The following is a 12,389-nucleotide window of genomic DNA, read 5'->3' on the forward strand; positions in this document are numbered from 1 at the left end:
TTTAGAATTTTAACGTGTGCGACATTCAACATCTAATATAGTGAGTAATGGAAAAGTTATTTAAATTTAATTTTCTCTATCGAATTTCAATGAAAGATTTTGATTACGAAATGTTTCGCAATTCATTTTTTTCCCATTCAAAAGCTGAAATGAGTGATGTAAACAAATAAAGCTAGCAGCAAGTGCAAAAGATATTCAAATCTTGCTGTGGTTAATATCCAACATTTTTATTTTCTAAATCATTCTTCTTCAAACTGCTTAATAAAATATATTCCCTTTTTTTTTAGAATTTCCGAAGCATCAACTTTACTTGTCACGTACATGAGCAAAGACTTCCGTGACATATTTCATATTTATTTTTGCCGCATAAGCGCACGAGAATTGATAACGCATTGCATGAGATCGCCGTTTTGTGCCTTTCTCCCAAATTTAACGAATGGTTGCGTTGCATGTCAAGTTTGACACGCTTTGAAACATCGATTAGAACTATACTCTCGTCCACAGGTGTCGCTGGTGAACGGAGAGCCTTTGTGACCACGGGGGTGGTGTAACAAGTTGTTCTGAAAAGTGCATGGCGACACAAGAGTCTATCGTTCCAAAATACAACGCGAAATATGTCTGCGACTCCAGAACTTGCAAAAAATAACTCAAAAACTGTTCAAGTGACAGTTCTGGTTCTTTATAATGGGACGTACGTAGTGAGCCAACATGAGGATCCTTCTCTACAAATTGCTGAGATAGTTCTGCTTGTGATAGTCTTCCTAATATCTTTTGGAATTAACATTTTTCTTCTAGTGACAATAACATCCAGCTATACATTGCGGAGAGTACCTTTTAATATACTTCTTGTTAATTTATCTTTGGTGTTTTTAACAGAAAGTTTGATAAACATGACTATTGCACTGCACTATGTCACAGTGGACACATGGAAACTTGGACTTATAGGTTGCTCAGTAAGTTCATTTACAATTCAGTTAGTGACTTTAGAGATAACTTTTTCATTGTCCATTATGTGTGCAGAAGGAATGGTATCAGTTTGGCAACCATATAGATTTCAGACTTTCTTGACAATAAAAAAGCAAATAGTTGCTATAGTTACAATTTGGGTGGCAGGTATTCTGCTGTGTTTACCTCTGGTACTCGAATCGATTACTTCACGATTGTTTAGCTCCAGATATGGCTGCTCTTCTGCAGGTAATTTGATTATTTGAATATTACTATTTTTAGAAATTTGAAACGAATAATAATTATAAATATTAGTTAAAATTTCTCTAAAACTTTTGCATGCGGTATGTATGCATGTATATAATTATAGTGAAGACTTGAACTTTTCTCAACTATATTTGTATACATATATAAATTCAAAGAACTAATTAAATTAGGTAATTGTGTGTATTTAAAAAGCCTAATACTTGCGCTAAAGTTTGTTCTGGCTTTGTAGTTTGAATCAAATCGACCAACTTCTAATTTTTATAATCGGCCAACTTTAAATATCCTCTTGACTAGTACTTTGAATCAGTTTTAGAGCAATATCCTCCTTGCTTGCTATTTTAAAATTGGTTCTCCCTTATTAAGACGACGAAAAACATTCACTTGCATTACTTATTGTTAATTGGTCGGAAATTGATTTTTCTCCTTGAAATGTCATTTAATTTCTGTTTAAGAGCAATAATTGATTAATTTTGTTAACATTTTCGTTTTTTACCATTTTCATAAATTTACTCTTAATTGAAAAATTTTTTTCTTGCTACAGACAGAAATGTTTTTTACTACACTAGCATTTAAGTTCACCTTTTATTAAGTTTCATAATTTCCTCTCTTTTCCTAAAAGATAATTAAAAATAAATAAATAAATAACTTCTTATATATATATATAATTTAAAGTAAGAACAAACGAAAAAAGACCTATGTGGTGAAACATTTTGCGCATTTTGCTGCAAAATTAAGGAAATTAGAAGATAGATTTTAGTACGCACGCTAAAAAGTTGCCCAAAACTGATATATATATAAAATATATATATTCATTCTTTTATATATATATATATATATAATAGTAGTAGGTAGAAACATTGCAGCGATCTTGCTAAAAAGTTACCAGGAGCTGTAGCTCCACGAAATATTTCAACGCTGTATTACTAAAATATAAACTAAGAAGAAATTTTTGTCTGGAAAAACTGGAAAAAACTGTAAACACGCGAAAAAAACTGCCAAAATTAATGTTGGAAGACATGCTAATGCACGAAAAAATTAATCTGACCGTTGTGATATGTGAAAAGTTAACACACATAAAAAATAGATTGACGGGAAAAAATATATAAATATGAAAAGTTAATACATATAAAAAATATATGGACTGAAAAAATGCCAATACATAAAATGCAAAAATTAAAATGAAAACATAAATTGCAACAATATACAGCGTTGAAATATTTCGTGGAGCTACAGCTCCTGGTAACTTTTTAGCAAGATCGCTGCAATGTTTCTACCTACTACTATTATTTCATATCTTTTTGCAGCATTATGCGCAAAAAAATTTTAAGACTAAATAGGTCTTACGTCTAATTACTTATTAGCTTTACAATTTCTATTTCAATTATATTTATATATATATATAAGAAGGCCTTAAGGAAAAATCTGGGGACTTCTTATACACACATATATACGAGAAGAAATTATACTCATAGGAATTTTCTACTTAACGTAAGGAAATACAGTGCCTAATTGTAATTCAAAAAGCACTTCTTTCCATAAATATATTTCAGCGCAGATAATGTTTTGTATTAAATTAGTACCTGACGTACAAATGATAAAGGGAACGTGAAACCCCAAAATCAATGAAATTACAGATTTTTCAAATATTTTTCACTAAAAAATGCTGCACTAAAGAGAAATTTTGAAATAATCTGACGATAATAAATGGTATAAAAAGGCTTAAAAAAACTTTAAATGCCAGACTCCTCAGAGTTTATTTTTTTCACTTCTTAATTTTTTTAGTATCTTATTAAAAATGAGTGTAAAAGAAGAGGAATGTTATTAAATATGACTGCAACTTTCAGCAAACTCTGTTTATGAGTGTAATTTATGTGTTTATGTGTTTATGTGTGTATTTTAAAAAAATTAAGTCGAAAAACAATTTTTTTCACCTTTAAGTTGGCAGGCTTACATATAGAGAGAGAAAGAGAGCTCGGCAAATATTTCTGTGCGTATTCTCATTTAACTTTGCTATGCTTTCTCAAAAATTTAATTTATTAGTGATAAGACACGAGCAAAAAGAGGTGGCGTCATGAAAATGATCAAGTTCCTGACTGTAGCATTATTTAAATAGTACAAGAACAAACATTAAACACTTTAATTAATTAAAATACACCTAAATTAATTTAAAATGCAATTTATATACGAGAACAAATGGCTAAAAAAGAGAAGAAATCACATCTGCTGCTGAGTGTTTTAAATAAAATGTTTTCTGGCTGTTCAAATTTTGCTTCAAAACGAATAAAACTACAAATTAATACTATTAATATTGATTATAAGTGTTTCAGAAAATATAATTATTTCATATAGTCGAAACAAAAACAGGTAAAGAAAAATTCTGCTTACATTTTATGATTTTTTTTTGCAATATTTCTGGCCAGATAAGGTTTTAAACAAAAGCTTTTAATTTATCTTTATAATAACCAATTGAACAGTATCAGGTTTCATGATACATATATCTGTGTATTGAAATTCAGTAACGAAGTTTTTAAGAAATTTGAAATTATTTAATGGCCATTCAGGCAGTTTACATTCTTTCAACTTTCAAATTTCAAATTTCAGTTTGCATTTTTTCAGCAAATACTTTTACTGAAAGACCCTAAAACTTATACAGATTCGGACTAAATTATTTAATAGTTTTACTGATTGTTTAAAATTATATACTTTTAGAAAAGAGGATGGGTTTTGCAAAATAGTGAAAAGTGAAAAGAAAAATTATTGGAAGTGAAAATGTGATTATTTTCAATTAAGAAAACATATGCAAAACTGCTCATGTTAAAAGAAGTATTCCATGAAGCTGTAGATGTATCTGTAGATGTAAGTAAATAACTCATAGTACAAGGAAATATAATTCAACAATAAAATCATAATATCTAGGTCTCGAGAGAACAAAGAAAAAATATTAATTCCAAATACTATTATAATAGAAATATTGAAATATACCATGAATAATTAAACTACATATGTTAATACTCCTATAAAAGAAAATAAATCAACTTAATAATAATACAATAATAATAAAAATGAAATAATACTTAAAGATAATGCTGAAACAAAGGAAAAATGCTACATCAACAGTACAGTACATCAACAGATAACATAATCATACATAGACAATACGCAAAATAATACAATGACATATAAAAGATAAAAATCCAAGCATGTAAACAATAATATTAAAAGTTCAAAGAACAAATAAAGTCGCGCAAGACTGCGAAGACCTGGGAGCTCATAACGAGATAATCAAAAACAGGAGGCCAACAAATAGTGAGCTGCTCCAAACTCACTTTAAATGCAATTTTCTTACTCACATGCTAACAACAATGCAATAAATATGACTCACATGTTCCACAGCATCGCCGCAAGCTCAAAGTCCACTAATAACAATACTGAAATGAAGTAAGTAAATTCCAAAATTCCCATGACCTGTCAAAATCTGAGTAAGTTTAAAATCTAGTTGAAAATGCCTACATTTAAGTCGTTGAAAAACACTTGGAAAAAATATTTTAGTCCACGGGGTCTTCGAAGAAGCAAGATATTCAGCATTGTAATCAACCACAGTTTTCTACAAAGCCACATGCTTCCAATATGACTTATGAGTAGACAGCATTAAATCAATGTCACCATAAGTCGCTTGCTTAGCCAAATGGTCAGCTCTCTCAATGTGAAAATGTGATTGAGATCATAGCTTTTACAACGTTTTTACTCAAAAATGTGCTTTTTAATTTTTCTCTCAAAAACTAATTCATTAATTGCAAAATCGATCCTTAAAGTTATTAAGAACACTCTAATAAATATAATAAAAAATTTGGGCAAAAATATTGAAAACAGTAGAAGAAGAAAGATATTTTAATTGTTAAATTTTCCTTCAGAAAATTTTAATTAAAAAAAAATACTGGCAAAATTTTTTCAGCTTAAAACTATTTTGTCTAACGAAACCACTTAATAATATTCATTAAAAGTAGATAAAAGTTCTTAAATAAAAAAAAATCATTCAGGTGTCGAATCCCTTTAAGACTCCAAATATTTCAAATATGAAATTCTTCTTCAGACGTAAAATTATTGCGTATCATCTGTTGGGTAAACAAATTTCATTTATTTCCTGAAACAGTATTTGTAGCCCTCAGCCGCCCTGATAATAGACAAATAAAGACAAACTTGTCAACAAGTTAAACAATATTATTACTATAATTGGAAAGACCTTCTTTTGTACTAATAAATTATTTTTACTTTAAGAAATTTTCAATTTCCTGCCAAAATACAAATTTAAATGACGTATATGCAAAATCTCAATAAGTTCGGAAATAGTACTTAAGTAGCAGAATTAAAGAGTTAGAAAATTTCGTTACGAGTAGAGAGGGTTACGCCGAGAACGAATTTACGCCGCAAGCGAGATTTATACCGCGTGTTTGCAAATAGCTTTGTAGCTGAATATTTGTGTTAGCCACATACTTTTAGATTATTTGATATTTTAGATTCGGAGGTGCACCTGATAAATTTGATTTAGATTGTAGGAGCCAGCCGTGTAGCTGAAATTGATTCATCCTGATTGTACATACTATTTTGTGTTAAGTTACTTCGCCGCAAGTAGCGGTTAGTTTGTAAGCACCGAGTGTGTTCATGTTCAGTTCAGTTCAGTTTAGTTAAAATAAAAAGGTTGTTATAACCTTCGTCGGCAGTTATCTGTTTTTCAAGACAAAGCGAGAATTCGCTATCTCGTCTTCAGTAGGATCTACATTTTATGCACTGTAAACAAGTAAAACTCTGATCACATGTATTCTTCAGAAATTAAAACTAAAAATATGCGATGCAAATAATCAGTTTGCATCAGTAATGCATATAACTTTCAAAAGTAGAAATTGCCAATAGCTATGAGGTACCAGAAGTGGGCCCAGCCCGACCCACCTAACCAAACAAGTTGGTATTATGCTCATAACAGGCCACGCCAATAGTTATAAGGTACCAGAAGTGGGCGCAACCCGACCCACCTAACCAAACAATTTGGTCTTATTATAACAACAGGCTACGCCAATAGCTACAAGGTATTCTTTCCCTCCTTACCGCATGCCTTCATGGTGTAATTGGAAGCACACTTGGCGTGTATTCGAGAGGTCCAGGTTCGAGTCCAGGCCTTGCATATTTTTCATGTTTCTTGTTTCAAAATAACATAATAACACTACTAACGGCGCCTGAACTAAAAGGTGGTGGACGATGATTCTTCACCACCAGGAACTGGTGACTGTGTCCCCTAATCCCCAATCGCCCATTAAAAGATGGAGTAAAGCTATATATTCCCGTATATAAGGCGAGTGTAAGGTGCATTTTTCATACCTCCTGCTTCGAAATAACCTAATGACTTTACATAGATAACATCTTAAAACTGAACAGATAAATATTTGACATGCATACTAGTCAGTCAAGAGCAGACGTTCTTAAATCAGGAGGATACACGGTAATCATTAGTCAGAATAGGTTGTATGAGCATGACGAAAATTTATTTGATTTTTCTGTAGCCAAACCTACGAATCCACTTATCTGTTTCTATGCATATTTACATGAAAAGCGGTGTTAATTATTATTTTTTTTTGCTGTTATTGTTGACGGAAATTCTAATCCTTGCATGTTTCTGTGAGTTCAGTTTGTTCTAGTTTTATTCCAGTTTATAAACCTTGAAGTCTGGAAATTGGATTATCAAATGTGTGTCAAATAAAATGTTCTCAATAGACAATGTTTCATATTAACTTAATAACATGTATATAACACACTGATATATATGATCAATATATTCTTAAAATATCGAGGATAATTAATGCAACTTAAAATTTATGCGCAATGTTGGATTACCAAATGGAATTCTAAGCAGGTACAGTATGCTCGAAAATTGTAACCAAGAGAACTTGAATTTGATTAGATAAAATTTTCAAAGATTTATTACAAAAACCTACAGTACTTATTTACAGGGATATATTTACTCCTACTATACGGCACACTGATGTATTGGATTTAACTATACATGAGATATTAATATGCTGCTGTTTGCAAGAAACGTTTCCTTCTTGGAAACGTTTCTTGCAAACAGCAAGAACCTTATGCAATGTTAGCTGATTATGCTAACATTGCATAAGGTTCTTGCAGCAAATATTGCAATTATAAGTATTCATCGATTGTAATTTTAGTAATAAGACTGAGTTCATAAAGCATAAAAAGGAATCTTCCCTGATAAATGATGGTATCATGGGACAAACTTTTAAATTAGAATAAATATATATCATATTTTTATTCATATAAAGGCAATGTTAAAAATTTAAATAAGAAAACACACACACGCAAACCAAGCATTAACTAACTAGTAGAAAAATAAGGTTGAAACCGCCAACTTCACTTCTTATTTAGCGTCCGTATCGTAATCATAACTTTTATCTAGCATCCAAATCGAAATCTTCGCCATCTTCACATGTTTCTCAGGGCTAGTAATATACTGTTCGCTTCCTTTCTTTTCTGTCTATTGTAAATATGTAGCATATATACTTTCATATGCGAAATCGAGAATAACGTTTGTGTCTACGCTTCTGTAATGTTTCATTGTTTTTCATTTAATGAAATATGTCTCAATAAACGTATAACTTGCGACAAATTCATCAGATCTTAGTGCATCATCTTCAGCATCTTCTGTGTCATCACCTCAAACTTTTTATCATTCTACAGTGTATATATTTGATAAAAATAAGAAAGAATATATATCTGCCAAAGGTGGCAAGCAACATAACATGAAGAGCGAACAAATCAAAAATCATCCTGAAGCAAAAACTTGGAAATCAATCTTAACACAAACGTAAATTAACAAATAAACGAAATAAATAAGCAAACATTGATAATTGTTTGGTCTCAAGAATCAGTTGAAAGAATTATCAACAGAGCAATGTTTCTGAATTACTTTTGGATGAACTGCAAAAATCATTAATAAATTGAAAATAAATTAATTTTATGAAGTCCGACATTAAAATTAAAAATTAAAAAAAGTTTTCATCAGGATGCCTAACTTGATGCGACTCGAAAAAAAAAAAAAATAGGTATTTTACACTTTACAAAATAACAATTAACAGAAAGAAGGCAAATAATTAAATTTTGAAGAAAGCAAAGAAAATTTAACAAAAAGAAATATTAATATATAGTAACTTGAAGTACCAAAAAGGTAAAATTCCCTAAGCAACTAATAAGAAAGTAATTGTGAAAACCAAAATTACAAGAAAAACCGAAATTTTAAATCTTTTGGGAATTTATTTTTATTAAAAGGTTTTCAGAAAAAATTTTTCATTTTTGTTTCAGTCTTTCTCCCACTAATTATTATTGATGATATAATCGGAAAATATATTATTAAAAGAAAATAATATCTATTCATACGAAATTTATAATTTTCTGCTGCCTTTATGTACAGAACTTAATTCATAAAAGTTATTCATTTATTATTCAAATACTCAGTTTCTGTTACCGTTGGAAGATTCCATAAATAGCTGTGTTTTCATAAACCATACCATAAAATACTTAAATATGTTATGGAACTAACTTGTTTTGGAAACCTGAATTTCACTTCAAATCATACTTGAAAACATAACACAGAAAATTTTCCAAACAGTAATTCAGGCAAAGCTAACTGATTCATCAGTATATGTAATCATTTGTCTTAGTCTAAATACTGAAATTTCCTCAAAATGTGTAACATTTAAGCAATTAATAACAAGGATACGTTAGATAGCTAAACAACAAGGATAAACATAAAGTGCAGCAAATAAGTAAAGATATAAACAACAAGGATAAACATAAAGTGTAGCAAATAAATAAAGAAATAAAAAATCAGGCTCAAACACACGTTAAAAATTCCACTACCTGTATTAACCCAGTAAATTTATGTAATAACAACGTAACACCGATTACTGCTTCAAGGATATCCTGGTAAAGTATTACTAAAAAGACGTTCTTTGATGAAGCTGGTAATTTGATTACTGATCAAATCTGCTAGCTATGTTAATTATCTCTCTCAGCGAGAGTAGCTTTTCTCATAAATATATTTTTCTGCGATAATCATTTCTAAAGCAAATGATAATACAGTGAATTTTCCTGTAATACCTTGAAAACAAGTAGCACTGAAACATTATATGCAGGGATATCATAAAGACGGAGAAAGTTGTACTGCTTTCTGAAAATAAAATCAATAACTTGAGCCCTCGTGCAGCTTCTAATGTCTCTTCTTGAAGCAGAGGAACCATTATTACCCATAGATTTCCAAAATGTATAAACTTTCATAAATAAATCATTGAAAAGGATCTTTGATGAACTTTTTTTTCATAAGCGGTTATGGTTTTTCTCTTCAGTTTGAATAAAATTTTGTCGTGTTAAACATAGTGGATATTAATATTTTATTGAAAAAATATATATATAATGGCATTTACTTCTTGCATGTGTGATCTTACGTTTAATCTGCTTTTGTTCTATCTGCAAAATAAATTATATCCACTAGAATCTTGAAATAATTATGTGTGTTTATTATTCCAGGACTTATCCCTAAATATATATTAAACATAGCATATTCTATGTCCCATGCCACCAGCAAACAACTTCAGTTTATCTTAAAGTATGCAGAAGTGGTCACGAAGATAATTATTTAACACTTCGCAAACGGATTTAAGAAATATGGAGTTACACTTCCAGTTTCCCCAAATTTCATTGCCTTTCCGAATCATTGTTTTCAATAAAATTATTTTGTGTCCCTTACAGTTGTGACATTTAGTATATAAGTTTTAACAGTTTTAGTGTGATTTCTTTTCTTTATGACTTTCTTTGTCACGTATCAGACCACAGATTTATCCAAAGTGCACGGCAAGTGGCCTAGGCTAAAACTAGGATGTAATCGTAACGGAAATTCTGAGAGCTTTTGCCACTATACTGCCTCTTGCTGCAAAGAGCCGCCCATCAGACTTAAAGATTTGAGCGCTGACTTTTAGCCGAGATCGTTATTATTATTATTTTTTCATCGGACCAGACTTCATATAAGGTTCGTCGGAATTAAAATCCTGTCAAATACTAGCTAGGAAGCAATTTGCTGTACCTGCCAAGTTTCAAATAATTATTTTGCTACTGCGTTTTAGTTGTATCTTCACAAGTAGTGTTAAAATTCTGTGTAAGATTTTACTTTGTTTTGAATTTAACTTGTGTTCAATAATAAGCATTAAAAAAGACGATAAATAACAACACTTAAAGGTAGCTTCTAAAGTTAATTTCTAGTTGCTGAATAGGCAGTTTTAATTAGTAAACACTCTTAGATATCATACGCTTGAGGTTAATAGTTGATTCCCAAAATAATTTCGCCCTTTGAGAAACTCTTAGTAATGATTAGCAATGATGTTAGTCAAGTGAGTTGTGTAAAGAAAAAGGTAAAGAGTAGATTTAAATGTGAATCAGCTGGCTTTTTGAATGAGAGACATTCTGAAATTTTAATTGATGTTAATAAGAAGCAAACTGAGTAAATGTTTTCTTTTTGAATAAAAATATAAATATAAAAAATTAAAATATATGAAGATTTAAAAGTAATAACTTTACATTATTTCTTTACACTTTTTTTTAACAATCACAAAGGTCTTAAAATGAGAGAATTTAAAAAGCTCATAAATAGTACATACGAATTAAATCTTTCTAATTAAAGGAAGTTGTATCACGTATTTTATGTTGATAATTTGAATAATAATTTTGTAATTATGTGCAATTTGTTTATTTTAGGCCATGATGGATACGTTCATGCTCTGTTTATCACCATATGGTGCTACTGTCTTATGATAGTGCTTGGACTGGGCTGCCTGCTAAATATCGGAATCAAGCAGTTTAAAGAATACAAAGCTCAAAGAAAGAAACGTGGTGTTAATTATTCTGATGTTTTCATGCAAGGAGATTTGTGGACAGAATGGGTTAATTTGAAACTTGTTGCCTGGCTTTGCTTATTCTATTTGATTTTAGAACTGCCATACATTATCATTCATCAAATAAGTGCTTTAAAAACATATAATGATAGCACAGATATGCGTAATAGTACAACAATGATCTTTATCCAGATTACTCCAAAATACGAAACAGTTTTTACATGGTTCAGGTACGTATATTCGTGTCTTTTTGCTGCCCTGGTATTTAAAACGAGAAAAGATATACGCCATAAATTTCGTACCTTGTTAAATTGTTGCCGGACTAATGTTGTAAGGGACCTTTCTCCTATACCAATTGTTCGGAATGAAAATAGGAAGATAAAAGACAAGGGAGAAAAGAAGGATTCAAATCCTCCACTAAGTTTAAATACTCCGGTATTATATATATCACCCGAGGGCTTATGCTTGAGGCAGTTAGATCCAAATTCAAAGGTGCACAGTAAATACACAAAGGATGGAAGATACATTGAAGAGCCGAAATTCATAAGTTATCTTTGTGATGTTGAATCTACAAGCCTTTCAGAAGATTTATGGATTAGCCCAGTGGACAGTTTTAGATCTGAAAGCAGTAAAACGAGACTTTCCGAAGAATCTCAGAGACGATTTTCTGAAGAATCTGAGATCTCCCTTCCAGAAATGGGTAGTAGTTATATAGCTGATATGCAATCTCAAGAAATTCCAAAGAAAGATATTGATACATCAGTTCTAGAAAATGCTACGAAATCGGAACCGTCACAGCCAAAAAAAACAGTTCGGTTTGCTGATACCTTGACAATTTACCGAACGCTTACTCCAAAAATCTCAACGCCTACCCCAGAATGGGTTGTGAACGAAACCAGTGGAGTTCCTCGTTATACAGCAAGGAAACCGTCCAAGATTCCGACAAGAATTCGTCGAGTAGAGCACACTACTCCATGGAAAGTTGAGTTAAATAGGACATACAGTGTTAATTCACCAGTCATTGATTCTAAAGCTGTTACAAGAATAATAGATGGTTCTAAATTTCACAGCATAGGTGTACCTAAAAGCAAATCTGGAGCTACTAATGGAGTTCAAATTAGGGATCGGCAAAGGCCAAGTTTAGCAAAACCACCAAAATGGAAAATTAATAAATGACATGTAGATTTTATACATTTTTAATGAATTGTTTTATTAAAAACTTAATATTAA

General features: G+C 30.7%; 1 protein-coding gene across 1 annotated transcript; it reads left to right on the forward strand.

Moving 5' to 3' along the window:
• Positions 1-507: 507 nt before the first annotated feature.
• Positions 508-12,389, forward strand: LOC118183179 (uncharacterized). Its single transcript, XM_035352625.2, has 2 exons — positions 508-1,194; positions 11,023-12,389. The coding sequence occupies exons 1-2, from the start codon at positions 615-617 to the stop codon at positions 12,333-12,335; spliced, it is 1,893 nt and encodes a 630-aa protein (XP_035208516.2). The 5' UTR covers positions 508-614; the 3' UTR covers positions 12,336-12,389.

Source organism: Stegodyphus dumicola, chromosome X2 (assembly GCF_044657685.1).
Source record: "Stegodyphus dumicola isolate Sdum_Otavi_A_Nest chromosome X2, ASM4465768v1".
Classification (NCBI taxonomy): Eukaryota; Metazoa; Arthropoda; class Arachnida; order Araneae; family Eresidae; genus Stegodyphus; species Stegodyphus dumicola.